This window comes from Diabrotica virgifera, chromosome 7 (assembly GCF_917563875.1).
Source record: "Diabrotica virgifera virgifera chromosome 7, PGI_DIABVI_V3a".
In the NCBI taxonomy this organism is placed as follows: domain Eukaryota; kingdom Metazoa; phylum Arthropoda; class Insecta; order Coleoptera; family Chrysomelidae; genus Diabrotica; species Diabrotica virgifera.
The window spans coordinates 70,645,261-70,664,703 of record NC_065449.1 but is presented as its reverse complement, the minus strand read 5'-3'; the positions used below and the strand labels follow the sequence as shown (position 1 = coordinate 70,664,703).

Below are 19,443 nucleotides of genomic sequence, written 5' to 3'. Positions count from 1 at the left end.
TACCACATTTAAAATTAAAGAAACATAATCAATAATATCAGAAAAGCTTCATCAAACTTAAATAGAATTGTTGCTAATAAATCATAATAGTTAAATGTTAATAAAAACTTTCAATGGGAAACCAAAAGGAAATAAGATTCCCATGTGTAAATGTTATGTTTAAGAATAATAAGATATAGCAAATATTAAGCAGTGATTGCCATTTAAATAAAATAAACAATATTTTGATTACAATTGTAACCCATATGTGTTATTATTTTACTCTTTTCTTTCCTATCCCGATTAGGAACCATTAAGAAATACTTAGAAGCCACGTATGTAAGTACTTAATTTTATAAAAAGCCCTGAGATTGAAAACACATTGATATGTGATCTGGTAAATTAATTAGATTATTATTCATGCATTGATTAAATTAAATGACATATAAAAATATTATCTCATATCAATAATAAAGATCACAACAATATATATATATATATATATATATATATATATATATATATATATATATATATATATATATATATATATATATATATATATATATATATATATATATATAATGTATTTAAAATAAAACGAAATTGGTATCAAAATTTCATGGAATAAATTTGTAAATAAACGCGCTGTTGTGTGAATAAACGCACGTAAATATTTAGTAATAAAATATTTTTAATTATCTACTTAAAAAATATGAATGAACTATAATAATTAATGAATGAATGTCACCCAAATAAAAATATACTACGGACCTTTCTATATTCACCCAAAACCCGTCACGTAGCTCTTTTTTTTTTCTTAACGCAGATAATATTTAAAAAAGATGGGGGGGATCAAGAAATCCATATTCGACAATTAAATTGTTTGTCGACTTATGGAAAGCCTAAGATAGCGTTCCACTGAATAAGCTGTGCCAATCAATGGAAAGTGCGAATATTAATATTTAATTAATAAAAGCCAAAGCTGTCAAAGTACTATGCAATCAACCCATAATCAAAATAAAAACTGGTACAAAAATAACAATAATACCTTTCCCACAAAATAATGCTTCTCTTTTATATTTGTCTCGTCAAAATTCTAAGATTAAACAAATCATCTGGGAGTTTTTAAAAAGGACTAAGAGGAAAATTTAACTTGTACTGAATGAGTCCAGTTGAATGTGTTTATTATGTGTTGAATGAAATATATGAAACTTACAGATCTGATCATATATAAAACAGAGACGGGTGCCATCCCTTTTCAAGGGGTGAAAATTATTTTATTAAAAACAACCTCATAAATGGACAGAAGGATAAATTTTTAGCCAAAAATATGTTATATCAAGTCATCAAAATAAATCAATGCTTTTTGAGTTACTAAAGATCAAAGATTTTATTTTTTTTTGTGAAAAAAATACATGTTTTAAATCGGTTTTAAAGTTATTATTACCAAAATTCAAGCTAATAAAAAATACAATAAATTCCCTAATTAAAAACCTTTTAATAATAATATTAATTGAAAGTAAGTTATAGTTAATTGAAAGTCTATTTTTTTCCTGCAAGTACTTAAGGCTATTGTCCGTAAATAGGTACAAATGACCTGCGTCGTAAAAACTGTACAATCAATAATTTTCAAACGGATTATAGGTACATATTCAAGCTTAAATATCGGGAACACGATGTATTTTATAAAAAATATACTTATTAAACACTTATCAAAGTAATCAGGTATACCTATGAAATGAATGAGTTAATAAATTTAATAATAACATCAAAGTTAAGCAAGTTATGGTGAAAATAAGAGGACACTTTCAAATTTTTTAGAAAAAAGTGAAAAATAAAACATCGTTATTTCCACAAAAATTAAAATTTAAAGTAATTCCTATAAGACTTTTTTTACTTTAGCTTTAGTAAGAACCTCAAATATTTTGACCGGTGTCGAATGAACATTTTTGAAAAAAATATGATAAAAAAAAATTTCAATATAAGTACATAAATTTCATTTTCTTTTGATAATAACTCCAAAAATGCTAGATATACATAGTGATAAAAAATTGTAATAAATATATATAATTTATTCTATAAAAAATAAAAAGTTTATAAGGAAAGATTGATGATACTTTTGCATAATTATTTATTACTAATAAATGCATTTTTTATTTACTTTTTTTAAACCAAGTTAAAAATATAGCTCATGCTCGTTCATTGTGAATTGTATAAAATTTAAACAATTGAATGAACCGCTTTGAAATTTTTGTCACATATTAAGCACCAAAGAACCCTCATTTGACAATAATTTCAAAGCTGTAGGTACATTCATTTTTACAATAGTTATGCGAAATTATTTTTTTTACAATTTTGACCTTTTTCGCAATTATATTAACCTTTGTAATAATCCGTTAGTATATAAAACTTATATCAATTGAATATATCAAACTTTGTAATAATCCATTTTAAAGCTTTTTCCATACTCTCGAAGATGTTTGAACTAAAAACCCATAAGTTTCATTGTTTTCAATTGATTTGAAAAGAAAAGGAAAGATGCCGTTTTTGACACTAAATTGTTTATAAATAAAAATCAGGGCTGTATCATCCGCATAGCACACTATACTGATTCTACTGTAACCGAGTCTGTATCCTAGTTGTAGCGATATCACATCTTCTATTATTTCATCCATTAGCATATTGAATAGAAATGGTCTGAGGTTGTCTCCCTGCCTGATTCCCTCTGGTGTTGGTATGTAGGCTGATATTGGGTGGATTGAGCAACTCAGTGTCACGCTGCCGATCCCAAGCCCGGATGAAAGATCCTACGCAGGAAATAGTTACAATTTGCTCTTATAGGCATTAATTGTCGAAAAAACGCTTCAGTGTCCTTGCTCTTGAAGTGTCATGGAAAAAACCTTATGCGTTACCCTGGACTATATACATTTTATTGAAAATAACTTACCTGGTTTAAATATTGTAGAGATCAAAACAAATGCCTAAATTCCAATATTATACCAAGCACAACAGATAAATACCCTAAGACAAAAATTAAGGTGTCTGGCGATCACTTAAAAGTGCCCTGGCACTGCTTTAAAATGAAGAGTTATAGAATAAAATATTAATCAATCTGATGTCTGATGTGCAAATTTATATAATCAACTATTGCACCTAACTACACGATAACAATTATTCTCTTCCAAAGAACAAACAAAACCAAACTAAGAAAAGGTGACTTCGATATAAATATTAGATTGAAAGAACCATCGATGTTTAAATAAAACCACCCAACGCCAATAATATTAAGTTTTAGTATAACAATAGAATTATAAAACTTCATAGAATGTACGTGACAAACGTCCAAAGTCAAATAAATTTATTATGGTTGATATAACCTTACCCCATTGTAGGTACTTATATTGCTAAAATCTTGTATTTACTAGGTTACCTGAAATGTTTTTCAACAGTTTAGGTATAAAAATATTTTAGTAGGTATTACTCAAAACAGATACAACTCGTAGAAACATATTGTTTAGAATATATTGTCAGTTGGGTCAAGGTAAAAATTTGACAAATTTTTATATTTTAACAATTTTATAGTTTTCGTTTCGGGCCCTGCGAGGCCCCTAGACAACTGCCTACTTTGCCTAATGGTTAATCCGGCACTGCTTACAACTTAGAATCAAGTTCCTAAAATTTAATGTGTATTCTGTATTACTATATGGATGTGAAACCTGGATCATGAAAGTTAACATGATGAACAGATTAGAAGCCTTCGAGATGTGGTCATATCGTAAAATGCTTAACGATCTTGGGTTTGGGTTCAACGCATTTCAAATAGAGAACTTAAATAGGGTAGGTCAAGGCGAAGGTGATCTAATCAAGATGATAAAAAAGAGAAAACTTGAATATCTCGGGCATATAATGAGGGGTAGCAGATACAGAATGCTGCAGTTAATACTGAATGGAAGAATCGACGGAAAACGAAGAAATACTCATGGCTCCGAAACCTTTGTCAATGGACTGGCTCATCAGCAGATGAATTGTTACATGCCGCGCAAGATCGAGAACGATATCGGCAAATTGTCATTGTCACCCACGCCTAAAATTTGGGCACGGTACTTAAAGAAGAAGAAGATTAATACTTGTTAATTACTAGTGTGACCAACTAGCCCGAAAAATCCGGGACATGGCCCGAATTACGAAGTCGTGTCCCGGAAAAGGCTTCCGGGTCATCCGAATTTTCAACTTTTTGGTAAAATTCTATTTTTTCATTATTCTTTCAAGAATACACATGAAATTAAATTGTTGGGACGAAAAAAAAATCTACAATAATTATGATTTCAAAAAATAAGCAATGTAAAGAATTATGTACATTGCAAGAATAATCATATTTTGTTGGTTGAGGTCAATTTAAAATATGAATGGATTGATTTTTAAATGCTGTTTTCTTGTGGCCTATTTGGCAGTTATATTTTTAACCTAAGGTTATATTTACATGGAAATCCAACATCACTTTATTTTCTAATTTTTCCTTTTTTGAGAATGACTGGAAGTCGAAACGTCAAAAACTATAATTATTATTATAACCAATTGTGGCTTAATCCCATTAAAAATATCATTGTCAATATAAAAATGTTAAATAATCAATAAACTGATGATATTAAAGCCCTATATATTTAAAAAATAAAATGGCCCAATTTTCATTGAAAAGTCCCGGATTTCAAGTATTTTTTTCAGTCTTGTTCCGAATTCAACTCAATTGGAGTTGGTCACACTATTAATTACCCAAGTATAAATTTAATATATCAAAAGGCACAAAATACTAAAAATATGAGAGTAGACCCAATACAATAAATATTAATTTTTTACCTTCTAAAAGCATATTCAAAAATTATTAGAAAAATAACATTTATGACAGGAGACAAAATTATGTATCTATGTAAAATATTACAAATTATATTAACAACTTCAAACTAAATACAAATCGTTACAATACTTTTTAAAATTAAAAGTATAGAAGTATATAATAACCAAAATTACATCTGCATGGTGCATGGATTAAATTTGTAAATATTATCTGTTTTGTACATAATCGCACTTCATTATTTAGTAATAAAATATTTTTAATTAATTTAAAACCATGAATGAACTATAATAATGAGTGAATGAAAGTCACCTAAACGAAAATACACTACGGACCTTTCTATATTCACCCACAGCCCGTCACGTCGGTTTTAGAAATATTCACATAGGTAACAAAACAATGCAATACCGGTGAACCGCGTGTCAGTACGTTCATCCACATCCAAAAGCCAAACAAATCAGCAGCCTTCAGCAGGAGCAAGCATCACCACGGCATCGACATCGCCAGCGGCATGAGCGCCGTCCCGACGTCGTCCGCTGCCTCGATGGTCAGGGCCGTCGGAGAGTGAAAATCCGGCGCTTGCGTCTGTAGCGTCGCCGCGAAACCGAAAGTGAAAATCGCTCCCCCACCTTCCCCTACCTTTCGCTTTCCGAATCGTCGCCCCCCACCACGCACTTTCCCTGGCGAGTGCGGCGTGCGTATGCCGGCGGTCACAGTAGGCCTCCGAAGCAGCCGCATCGAAGACGTGAACGCATCTCTTCAAGGTCACACACAGTTTATATGAACATGGCACCTCGTCGACACTTAGCGCAAGTTCAGGGCCTCGTCGGGGACGAGGTCACCGGCGGTGTCACCAGGTGTTGTGTGCCCACGGGAGAGTGTCTGCGCGCCCAGCAACATATGAACAACAATGACCACATGCTTATTTCGTTGGACGATCTCCGGGATACCGTGCGAGTTACTTGCAATAACGAATTGTGCACATCGGGAAGATATATGCACCGTGAGTGCTTTGATCAATGGGAACAATCCGTCTTAAGTTATCTTAAAACTTGTGGCAGGGCTCGTTCTTGGTCCGAACGCCAAAGGCATCAAAACCTCTGGACCAAGAAGGGCTACGATTTAGCTTATAAGGCTTGTGGGTGTAAGTGCGGTCGTGGACATTTAAAAAAGGACTTGGATTGGATGCCTCCGCCACCCACGAGTAATATCTTTGGAAGAATCGAAGAAGTTGATTCGGGAAAAAAGAAAAAACGTAAGAATAAAAACAGTCGACCTACCCTTGCTATAACTTCCAACCATCCCATCGGCAGTGAGATAAGAGCAAGAACTGGTAGTTTGTCTTGCTCTAGTACTGGCTCTTCTAGTCCCCCAACCTCGGGAAGTGAACCCAGTGTTTCGCCCATTCATGCCCACTCTAAGAAAAAGAGTAAAGTTGATTTACAAGATAGAATTCGGTGAGTACAAAAACGATTATTTTTGTTTACTATTACGTTATTTCCTCATTAACCAAATATGTATAACATAATATTCTTTGTGGATCTAAAACATAATTCATATTTTCCAAATTATCTCAAGGACATGTTATATTCTTTTATTCTTCAAAAATCTAAATTACAACACTCATCCTTCAAGTCCATCTAATAAATGAATTAAAATTGATTTTTTGAACTCAATAGTTTCACACATGAGTATAAACATACACACAAAACGTTCAGTTGCATAACACAGCGCTCACATAACTACTTGTAAAACTTTCAAAATTAAGCAATTTACATAAACATTTAGCATACTTAAAAAAATCTGCATGTTTAAAGTACTTTAAATAAAAATTTTGATAATATTTACATATGATTGAAGTTACATGACTTTTTACCTTACCGGGTATGCTCTAAAAATTTGGTTAATACGCACCTTAGGCTACTAGCATCTTCCAAGTACATAGTTGTAAGTTGTAATTTACTTTTTGTGGCATTGTCATATGTTTGTAAATTAATTCAAAATTCGCTAACAGGATTCAGTCTTTTTGCTTTACTCAAACGCAGTGGTGTCACGGCAAAATTAGCAGTGCGGGAACGCAGCTAATTTTTGTTTACAAAACCTAAATTCTCTATTATTTTTTTTTCTTTTCTTAACCAGTGCGGGAACGGCGTTCCCACACCATGACACCACTGCTCAAACGTATAAATTATTAATGACAGGTATTACACCCAACTATCTGCACCCTGTACCTATAATTTGCATTTATATTTTATTTGATCTAAAATCTAACTCTTAACCATTGAGCCAAAGGTTAAAAGTTCTGATAACAATATTTATGTTAGTCATAGTTGTTTGTAAACATTTTTTGCACATAATTTTGGAAGTATTATTGCTGAATCCAAAATATTGTTATTAATGAACCTTTTTCATTTTTCCGTTATTTTTTATTCTTCTTTTTGGACATGTTGTCTATTATAAATACGTACCAAAAAGACATTGACAATAAAATCATCATACTTGTGCTAAACTGCACCGTATGAGTCATTGTGATCAATAGATTCTTATAGCGTATAAAACGTTTTTTTTATAACGATTTCACTCTATTTCATACAGCGATATCTTTTATGTATTTTTTCATTATTTTGATGTCCTTTACGATCGTGACTTGTTTACTTCCTTTCTGAATATGAAGTAGGTATTATTTAACTGTCACTTCTTGATTTTCTGACTCGATCTCAATTTTTGATTTGCTTTTTCCTGTTTTGCCGTATTGTACGTTATGCCTGCTTTTTAATCTGAATCTTTAAATTGAATATTTTAAATTATTATTTAAAACTAAAAAAATATACCTCTCACAAAATTTATTTTAACGATGAATGTATCTATCTTTATTTTTCTTTTTCTTTGAACTGACTTGGTAGCTCGCATTTCTTTTTTACCAATAACTAATAATCTAGACCAGAATCATCATTTTTTCTCATTGTTCTATTCTTTGTGTAATTATAGATATTTTTATGTCGCTTCTCATTATTTTTCCTTGCTCCAGTTCAACCAAAACATACATTACATAGTTTGCTTTTTCTGTTAATGTTTTTTCCTATGTTTCATGTTCCTCTGTCACATCTACATAAATAATATTGTAGAATATGGAAGGATAATACCTTACAGTTATAATAATAAAAAAATAACAATTTGTAATTTCTTAATTTACATGAAATTTTAATTAGAATTAAATTGATCAATTTAATCAATAATGGAATAGAAAGAAGTTTTGATTTTTTTATCAATGAATTTAAAAATATTCTAAAGATTTCTTAAAAAAAATTACGACAATGTACATGAAGCAGATAAAACTTTTAAAGTAATGAAAGGCACAGCAGGGACAAAAGATTTCACTTCGTATCAGCGATTTCATAATCTAGAAAATCCCTGAAAATTTAATAAAAATGATTGACCATATTTATGAGTACATACTAAATTATTATTGAATCATGTTGGGTAGTTATTTAGTTCCAAAATTCTGTATTCCAGTTTAATATACGTTACAAAAAAAAAGAAGAAAAACATCTAAGTGTGCGGTATTAAAGTAAAAAAATTACATGAATTTTCTGGATTATCCCGTTGGAAAACTAAAAGACAAACACTATATTGTAGCACGTCTTGTGTGTCAGTATGTATTCTATTTTCAATAATTTATCATGCATTTATAATTTACTAACGTATAATTATAATATAATAATTTAAAACTTTATCTCAAAAATTTAACCAAAAAAGTATTTACTCATTTATTTTTGCATAACAAAAAAAACCAATATACATTAAAGTCATTCTTTCGCAGTTTTTGCATCAGTAAATGATTTTTTTTATAAGATCAGACTCGATGCATACCTATCGGCTAAAAGATGAAACGAAAAATCTCCAACTAAATATTTGCATTTCATATAGAACACTGCTGCATTTTCATATTTAGTTTCTTTTTAATTTTTAGCTCCCATTTTGAGTCTTTTAAATTGTATTAAACTTTTCCATTTTTGTTCCTCTATAATCTTGTATTCGTATTTAGATGTTTTTATCTGTTTTTCTATAGCTCCCATTTTGAGACTTCTAAATTGTATTAAACTTTTCCATTTTTGTTCCTCTATAATCTTGTATTCGTATTTAGATGTTTTTATCCGTTTTTCTATTTCTTATCATATATTACTTCCTTTTTTTGCAGCAAAAATCTTAACACGTTTTACGCGTTTTTTTTTCTTTTTTGTTTTTTACCTTTAATTTCTTAATCTAAATTCCTTTCTATCTGGAATCGGATAAAACAAATTGTAATTATTGGGATTTTTATTTTTTTTCCTACATTTTAAGCAAAATCTCAAAATCTTAAGGGTATCTATTTTCGTTATTCTTCTCTATAATGAGTAATTCTTCTAAAGACGTTTTCTGTGCTAAGGAACCTGCGCCAAGTGTAACCCTTACAAAGACTATTGGCTAGCTCAGCCTGGCGTAGATCCTGTGCTGTGCCAAAATAAATCACTTTCCAAGGATCTAAGGGAGGTTAATCAATAAAATTCAAAGATAACTTCACATACTCGTTTATTAACACAGGTAAACTAAATCACATACGCTTCTATTGCTATTTTAAAAGAAAAACTGAAGTTATTAACAAATAAAATTAATCGTCAAAGAAACTAATTAATTGTTCAGTAGCACTTTGCGAATGTTGGACTGTAAAAGGGCTACTTATCTGCGTAGGCTCCGGCGAGGGTTCTCCGCTGCCGTCCTCAGATCTTGGGGGGGGGGGGCTTCGGCTCCTGTTTTTTTGTTTCCATATTTACTTCCAAAAAGGATGTACATACTTAATACACCTGTGTTGCTTCTTATCTTTTTATATAGATGTATTTCAAAAAGTATATTTTGATTGAAAATAACTGCTCCTGAAATAACGTGAACTGGTCGGGTTAACTGTTTCTGGTGTTTGATAGAAAGTTTCGGAACCAACATTCTCCTAAATTGTCTTTAAACGTAATTTTATCCTTTTGTAGAGGCCTTTGTAGTTGACATCCCATTTTTGATCGCTTAAGCAAATAGTCCACTGAAATATTCTCAACTGCTCAAAATTGGCAAAGAAGACGAAAACCTTTTGCAAATATGTTTTCGACCCTCAGGAATCCGAATCTGAAATTAGTTTTGCGAGAAAATGCCGGGAAATCCGGAAAAATCGTAAAATAGAGCTTTTCTGCAGTTTTCTTGAAAACTACAATAGCTAGCGGAAAAATAATCAAACCATCGTGTTTATTGGACGATTTTACATAAAAATAGATGTGCTTTTTTGCGAGAAAATGCCGGGAAATCCGGAAAAATCGTAAAATAGAGATTTTTCGCAATGTTCTCGACAACTACAGTAGCTAGCGGAAAAATAATTAAACCATCGTGTTTATTGGACGATTTTACATAAAAATAGATGTGCTTTTTTGCGAGAAAATGCCGGGAAATCCGGAAAAATCGTAAAATAGAGATTTTTCGCAATTTTCTCGACAACTACAGTAGCTAGCGGAAAAATAATTAAACCATCGTGTTTATTGGACGATTTTACATAAAAATAGATGTGCTTTTTTGCGAAAAAATGCCGGGAAATCCGGAAAAATCGTAAAATAGAGATTTTTCGCAATTTCTCGACAACTACAGTAGCTAGCGGAAAAATAATTAAACCATCGTGTTTATTGGACGATTTTACATAGAAATAGATGTGCTTTTTTGCGAGAAAATGCCGGGAAATCCGGAAAAATCGTAAAATAGAGATTTTTCGCAATTTTCTCAAAAACTACAGTGGCTAGCGGAAAAATAATCAAACCATGGTGTTTATTGGACGATTTTACATAAGAATAGATGTTTACTAAAAAATAAAAGTAATACCAACGATAAGGAATTAAATTCTTGTGTAAAGTGATAAAAACTTGTGTGATATCGAATATAAACAAAGCAGGTTTTATAGTAGGTGGAAACAAAACAATATAATATTAGTGTGAATGGTGTATTTCTACAGGAAAATAAAGCATATTAATAAACAGAATCAGCTGAAAGTAGAAAACTTTATTATAATATAATTAATGTTATTATAAACAGATAACCAGGGCCGGATTTTGATTTTTACCTAGGAATAAAAGTGCTGGAAGTGGAGAAGTTGTTTAGAGCAAAGATACAACGATTTCCAGCCATAATTCTCGCTTGGATTTCTTTTTTTATATTTGGTCTCCTAGTGAATGTCGCTCCTAGATATTGGAATCTCTCTACTTCTTCGAATTCATATATTTTGCCTCTGTGTTTATTGTCAGATATTGTCCTTGTGTGTATTCTCGTTCTGTCCATTCCATATATTTAGTCTTTTCTTCGTTTATGTATATCCCTTTCTTTCTTCCTATCGCCTCTAGTCTTTTTAGTATTGCTTTTAATTCTTGTTTACTTCTGGCTATCATTTCTATGTCATCAGCGAATGCCAAGCATTGGTGTTTGTTTTCGTTGGTATACAAGTCATGTCCTGTTAATTTCGGCTTCTCTGATGACCATTTCAAGAAGGATACTGAACAACAGTGATGACAGTGGGTCTCCTTGTCGTACCCCTGCACCGACCCTAAACTTATCTGTTACCTTTCAATTTATTTTAACCCTGTTCTCTGTTTCTCTGAGTGTAACTTTTACCATCTTTATTAATTTTTCACTAATTCCAATCTCACATAGTGCTTTGTATATTTCTTTCCGTTTCACTCTGTCAAAAGCTTGTTTAAAGTCAATGAATAGGGCCATTGTAGATTTCCCGTATTCGTAGCTTCCCGCTTGTATCTCATGCAGTAGGAAAATTTGATCCACCGTGCTGCTTCCTCTTCTGAATCCACATTGATATTCTCCTATGTCATTATCTATCTTTTGTGTTATCTTGTCTTTTATATGTACTGCAAGTATTTTATATGCAACGTTTAGTAGGACTATTCCCCTGTAATTATGGCATAAACTTGTGTCGCCTTTTTTGTGAATTGGACACAGTGTGGCTTCAGTCAATTCTTTTGGTATGTGTTCTTGTTCCCAAATTTCTTTTATCAGCTTTTCCAAATGCTTAATTAATACTGGTCCTCCATATTTAAACATTTCGCTGTTATTTCATCCTTACCTGGGCTCTTGTTTTCTTTAGTTTCTCTATTATTTCTTTTATTTCTTTTTCATTAGGCGGTCTTTCTTGTATTTCTTCCTGATCAATACTTTCATTCGGTTCTTCTTCTTCTTCTTCTTCTTCTTCTTCTTGTTCTGCATATTCTGTTGTGGGAATTTTATTTAGAAGCTCTTCGAAGTATTCTCTCCATCTGTTCAGTATTTCTTCGTCGCTTACTAAATTCCTTACATTTTTGCTTTTTTAGTGTACAGGTTTTCTTTGGAACCCCCTTTTCTCATTTTTTTACTCCTTGATATAAGTTTCTGACTTCTTCATTTTTATAGTTTTCCTCTATGCATTTCAATTTATCTTCGTTTTACTTTCTTTTCTTTGCTCGTATGATTCTTTTAGTTCGTTTTCTTTGTTCTTTGTATTTTATCTCCATCTCTGGTGTTTTCACTTGCATCATTTTCAGTCTTAACTTATTTCTTTCATCCAGTTCTATTTTACATTCCTTATCAAACCATTCTTTGAATCCATCTTTTATATTTCTATTACTGACTTGCGCTACTTTGGTCATACATACTTTTATTTGCATCCATTATTGTTCGATGTTTCCATTTTCTGCAATATTTTCCAGTTCTCTAGTGACTAGTCTTTCATATTTACTTTGTTCTTCTTCTGACAGTAGTCTAATAGGTTTAATTACTTTGTACCTTTTTTCTGTTGGTTTCTAAGAACTGGTATAACCTGTTTCAGTTGTATTCCGACTATAAAGTGATCTGTGTCTGCATCTGGTCCTCTATATGTTCTTATGTTCTTTATACATTTTCCATGTCTTTTTCGACGAGCACATGAACTATTTGGTTTATGGTTTTCCCATGTGGTGATTTCCATGTTCCTTGGTATATTCTTTTGTGTTGAAAGTACGTGCTCATAACGATCATGTTTCTTTCTTTTGCAAAATCTATTAAGAGGTGACCATTTTCATTCGTTGTTTCATGCAGACTTTATTTTCCTATGGTGGGTGTATATATTTCTTCTTTCCTATTTTGGCATTAGCATCACCTAGTACTATTTTTATATCGTATTTGGGAATATTTTCGAATACTGTATCTATTTGACTGTAGAAGTCTTCCTTTATCTCTATGTTTTTCTCTTCAGTCGGTGCATCTCTCTCTCTCTCTCTCTCTCTCTCTCTCTCTCTCTTGTCGTTTCCCCATTACTGAGGATCGTGATTTCTTCCAATATTCCTAACAATCTTTCTCCATTGGTCTCTATTTTCAGCTACTCTAAGAGCTTCGCAGAATGAGTTTCCAGCTGAATTCTTTATTTGATCGGACCATCTAGTTGGTGAGCGTCCTCTTGATCTTCTCCCCGGAACGTTTCCAGATACTATTGATCTCTCCAAACTGTCATCACCTCTGCGAACCACGTGACCAAAGAATTGCAGAATTCGTTGCAGACATATTGTGGACAGCTTTTTTTTAATATTGAGTTGGTTTAGAATGGAAACGTTTGTTCTATGAGCTATCTATGGTATGCGCAGCATTCTTCTCCAGCACCACATCTCAAAGGCATCAATTTTTTGGCGCTCGCATGCGCGAAGAGTCCAAGTCTCTGCTCCGCATAGAAATATTGAGAATACAAGGGCATTCACCAGTCTCATCTTGATATTTTGAGAGATTGATCTGTCTTTCCAAACTTTAGTTAGGCGTCTCATCGCATTTTTTGCCATACCAATACGTCTCCGAACTTCTGCTTCACAGTTGCCATCGTTAGTTATACTAGACCCGAGATAGACAAAAGTGTTTACTATCTGGTGTTCCTGTAACATGTTAGTCAGTTGAATAGTGTCGAATCTGTCGACCACCATTATTTTTGTCTTAGCTTTATTGATTTTCAGACCGACTTTATTGCTTTCGTGCTCAACTCTTCTTGCTCATTTGCTGCTATAAGTGTAGTGTCATCAGCAAATCTCAAGTTGGAGATTTTCCTATCCTTCTAAAGGCCCATCCTTCTAAAACCATCCTCATGACATGTTCAGCATAAATGTTAAAAAATAAGTCAGGTGACAACACGCATCCTTGTCTAACACCTCTCTCGGTCTTGAATTGGTTTGAGAACTTCTGATCTAGTCGTAATGTCGCTATATTAGACTGGTACAGATTTTTAATAAGTGTCACCAGGTGCATTGGTGCGCCCATTTCTATTAAAATTGACCACAGATTTATCCAGCTTACACAATCAAATGCCTTTTGGTAGTCAACGAAGCATATAATCGTAGGTACTTGAAATGCTCTAGACTTTTCAATAAGTTGTCTCAGGTTCAGGATTTGCTCCCTTGTACCTTTACCCTTTACAAATCCCGCTTGTTCCTGAGGTATTTGGTAATGTAGATAGGTTTTTAATCTGTTTTTGATGATATGCAACAATATTTTACTAGCATGTGTTATTAGTGACAATGTGCGGTAGTTTTCACATCTGGTAGTAGTTCCTTTTTTGTGTAGCGGGATATAAATTGAGGTGCACCAATCAGATGGCAATTTTCCTGAATTCCAAACAGCGACACAGATAGAATGGATGATATGTAGTCCTTTGTCACCTAGTAACTATAGTATTTCACATGGTATTGAATCAATGCCTGGGGATTTATTTCTCTTTAGTGATTTAATTGCATCTTTGACTTCAGCGAGTAAGACAGTAGGTTCTCTAGAGTAGTTAGAGGGCCACTGATTTTCTGCTGATACCTCGTTATTTTTATATAGCTCGTCACAGTAGTTTCGCCATTTTTCCAATATTTCGTCAGTATCGGTCTTTAGATTACCTTCCTTATCTATTACAGACCACGTTTGAGGTTTAAATTCTCTGGTAAGGAGTTTGATCTTCTGGAATAAATCCCTCGGTTGATTTCGACAGCCATGTTCCTCTATCTCTCTGCATATTTGAGAGATGTAATCAGCTGTGTCTTTGCGGCACTGTTTTTTGATTTCTTTCGATAACTCTCTGTATTCATCGTTTGTTCCGTGTCTAGCTTTGTGTTATTTTGTGCGTTGAATAACAGTCCACGTATTATCGGATATCCATGGCTTACGGCCAGTGTAAACCGCTGTCTCATAGTCTTTTGCAGCCTCGATTACCTTATCTTTGAAATAAATCCAAGTGCTTTCAGGGTCACTATCTACTTGGTCTAAAGAGAGAGCTTCTTCTAGGTTGTGTTGGAAGTCATTGATTTTTGATGGATTTAGAGACATGACTTTTCTCTGGGGTCTTCTTATGGGAACTTTAAAAACGAAGTCGAACGTTCAATACCAGGAGTTGATGATCGCTTCCACAGTCTGCGCCAGGATATGTTTTACAGTTGATGGCCGACGACTTCCATCTTGATCTTATTAGGATGCAGTCTATTTGATTCCTTGTTGTTTCTACATTCTAGGTCTATGATGTTGATCTACAAGATGTTGTTCTACACAGAACTCCACTAGACGGTCGCCATTCTCATTTCTCTGTCCCAGTCCATTTTTGCCCAGCACTCCTTCAATATTTTCATTAGATGACCCCACTTTGGCGTTAAAATCTCCTAAAATTATGATGAGTTCACTTTTCGTAATAGCGCGAACAGTTTCTTCTAGACGACCATAGAACCTGTTGATGTCTTCTTCTTGTGCAGCTGTTGTAGGAGCGTATACCTAGACAAGGTGTAGGGTATTGGTTGATATTCTCATTTTAAGGGATATTATCCTGCCATCAATAGTATTATATCCAATTACGCAGTCGTTAAGTTTAGAGGGTACAATTATTGCGACTCTATTTGTACTTTTGTTATCTGGGCCTGAAAAATAGACGACGTTGCCAGCAGTTGTTTTAAAATGCCCTTTACCTCTCCAGTGAGTTTCAGAGAGTCCCAGTACCGAAAGATTGTGGTCTGCCATTTCTTTTTTAATTATGTGTAACTTTCCTGGGTTTTGGATCAGTCCCTGGACGTACCATGTACCAATTCGCTGACATTTTCTTAAATTAAATGAAAATTTGGATTCAGTCTCACAATTTCTGCCAGGTGCCTGGTCCCTCACACCTTGGCAGCCGGTAGCAAATTTCACACCATCCGACCCGGAACCGAGATGGCGTGAGTCGGGTCGCTACACATTCCATCTTCACATACTGAAATTGTCATCGTTATGGGAAAAAATTCTCTTGGGAAAATAGTGCAGTGGTTTCCCTTTGAATTCTGCAACGCTGTATATGTGCCGTTTCTGTGGCTATGATTCTCGCCGCATGGTCAGTTTTGTAACAACCAGCTGCCACTGTCCAACCTATCACCATGTCTGGCTACCCTCACTTAGTTTAGCCTGCAGACCAATGCAGTTGCCCAAGATGTGGCACGTGGAGCCATAAGTGGTGAGAGTTGAGTGCCTTATGAGGACCAGTTATCAAAAACAATCTCCCGTCGACGACGTTTCATGTGGTCGTTCCAATAAAAGGTGCTACCTCTATTAACACATTCTTACACCCCACATCGGTGCATGTATCTTTAAAAATGTTATTTTTTGGTATTTTTCTCTTATTCTTAGTATGCATATTCTCTCTGAAATTGGTTTAAAGTCAACGATTAGATCTTTCAACTTTTTGTTTACTACAAATCCTGTGCCTAACATTCTATTAAATAACTATTCTACAAAAAACTAGCAATACAACTAAAGCAGACTGAAATAACACAGACGACATGGCAAAGTAAAGGTAAACGAACGAAAGGAAAAAAATTTTTCCCTCCGCTATTGAAAAATAAATTTTTTGCATTCATCTACTAGGTGTTTCAGTTTTCCTTCTTCGTATGTTCCTCTTACATTCCATGTTCCTACTAATATAAATATGTTCGTTTACCTTTACTTTCCATGTCGTCTCTGTTATTTCAGTCTGCTTTAGTTGTATTGCTAGTTTTTTGGTTGTATATTTCTTTATACCGAAGTTGTGGAAAGTGGCAGAGGTGATAATGATAACTAAACCTGGAAAACAACCTCACCAAGTAACGTCGTACAGACCAATATCACTCATCCCGGTGATAGCAAAACTCTATGAAAAAATGCTCCTAAAAAGGCTAAAGCCAATAATTGAAGAGAGACAGCTAATCCCATCCCACCAATTTGGTTTTAGACAGAGCCATTCTACTATTGAGCAAGTGCATAGGATCACTGACATCATAGAAATGGCACTGGAAGAAAAGAAAGTTTGCACCACTGTCTTCCTGGATGTGGCCCAAGCATTCGATAAGGTGTGGCACAAAGGATTAATACATAAACTGCGCTATCACCTACCAGAACAGTTTGCCCAACTCTTAGAATCATACATATCAGACAGATGCTTCAGAGTAAAGCAGGAGGAAGCATACTCTGATTTGAGACAGATTAGAGCTGGTGTTTCACAAGGAAGTGTCCTTGGACCAGTTCTGTACATTTTATACACCAGAGATATCCCTCAACTACGTCAAGATACTATTGCTACATTTGCAGATGACACAGCAATTATCTCAGTTGGAAATAATCATGAAGAAGCGGTACATAACTTACAGAACTCCATAAATCAGATATATAAATGGACTAAAGCATGGAGAATCAAGTTGAATGAAACCAAATCCATACATATTGATTTTATCAATAAAAGGAGGCAATACATACCAATCAGAATAAATGATATCCAGATTCCATATGAGAATACTGCAAAATATCTGGGTATCACTCTTGATGCAAGACTTAGGTGGAAAGCACATATTAAAAAGAAAAGACAAGAGCTTGGAATCAGATATAAAAAAATGTATTGGCTGCTTGGACGTGACTCCAAATTATCAATCCATAATAAGTTGCTACTCTACAATCAAATCCTCAAGCCTCTCTGGAGCTATGGCATACAACTATGGGGGTGTGCCAGCGAAAGTAATATACAAATAATTCAACGCTTCCAAAACAAGGTACTAAGGAACATCGTAGATGCCCCCTGGTATATTAGAAACAGTATCATCCACAATGATCTGGGGATCGACATCGTTAGACAGACTATATCTAGATTTGCCCGGAACCACGAAGATAGGCTCCATCGTCACGTGAATGTTGAGGCCCTCCAGCTACTTGACAACACGAACCAGACCAGACGTCTTAAAAGAATCAAACCATATGAGCTAGTGTAGTGCGCATAGTGCGGTACTAAACCATATGAGATAGTGTAGTGCGCATCGTGCGGTAGTGTACACGTTAATTGTAGTGTAAATAGGCGATATGCTAATATAACCTAAAGAAATACTGATGAGTAAGACTTTAGCTTAAAAAAATGTAGTTAGGTTAGGTTAGAATTAAGTTACTCATTGTTCCAATAGTGAACAGATTGTAATGTTACTCCGAGTGGAGCATTAAAAAAAAAATATTTTTCTCTTTTATAAGTTGTTGTTGACTGCTATTCCATGTCCATATTTCACCATTAATGATTAGCTTCTGGTATCCTATTTTTCCATTTTTTCCATTATGCCTCTCTACCATAGCCTTGCTTCTAATTTCTTTCTGGATAATTTTTTCTTCTTTTGACATATTTCATTATTTCTATTTTGTTTTTCACGCTGTTAAGTTCCACTATGACAGTATTTTCTCCTATTTTCCTTGCTCCATTTACATCTACTGAAACTTGTAGCTCTTTTTTTATAAAATTCTCCATAGCTCCTCGTAAAACTTTCTGATCATTTGTATCAATTTTTATTCCTTGTATTATTACATTTTTTAAGACGTAGTATCTCTTATAAGAATAGGAAGACTAAGATGGGCAGGACACCTAGCAAGATCACAGCATAGCAACCCTCCTAGAAGAATCCTTATGTCACAACCTTTGTGAAGTAGAAATAGGGGTAGGCCAAAACTTAGATGGAAAGATGGCGTAGATGAGGATGGGAGAAAAATAGGCGCAGCAAACTGGCAACGGTTGGCAATGGATAGGACTGACTGGCGTAATAGGACTTGGGAAGGTCGAGGCTCTTTCATAGGACTGTAGCACCATTGATGATGATGATTATTACATTTTTCCTCTTTCTTTCATTTTCCAATTTCTCTATTTTTTCATTTGCTTTACTAATTTCTTTTTCTAATTGACCTATTTGTTTTATAGCTTTTTCGTTTGTTTCTCGCAGCTTTTTTATTTCATCTTTGTAGCCGCTTTGTTGATCTTTCAGTTATTTAATTTCATTCTTTAGTTGTGTGATTTCGTCTCCAGATGTATATTGTTATTTTTTATGTCTTTTATATCCATTGCTAATTCTCTCATCATTTTCATCATGTTCCTCCTCTTCCCTTCTCCTTTTCATTTCATCAGCTAATTCGCTATCTGAACTCATTGTTCTTAATTCCTAGTTATTTTTCGTGCTAGAGTTATTAGTCAATGCGTCACGAGTGAAGTTTCTTGGAGAACTCTACTCACAGTTCAAATTCCCACCCGCGCCCGCGCTGGCCGTTACTAATTTCCA

General features: G+C 33.8%; 1 protein-coding gene across 1 annotated transcript; it reads left to right on the top strand.

Annotated features, from left to right (window-relative positions):
- Positions 1–5,551: 5,551 nt before the first annotated feature.
- LOC114325592 (headcase protein-like) lies at positions 5,552–6,292 on the top strand. The gene has a single exon (XM_028273696.2). It carries the CDS (start codon positions 5,612–5,614, stop codon positions 6,290–6,292), a length of 681 nt encoding a protein of 226 aa, XP_028129497.2. The 5' UTR covers positions 5,552–5,611.
- Positions 6,293–19,443: the final 13,151 nt, after the last annotated feature.

What these genes read in the sequence shown, in the direction of transcription:
- LOC114325592 (XM_028273696.2), top strand. Translation starts at nt 5,612, where the DNA reads ATGAACATGGCACCTCGTCGACACTTAGCGCAAGTTCAGGGCCTCGTC.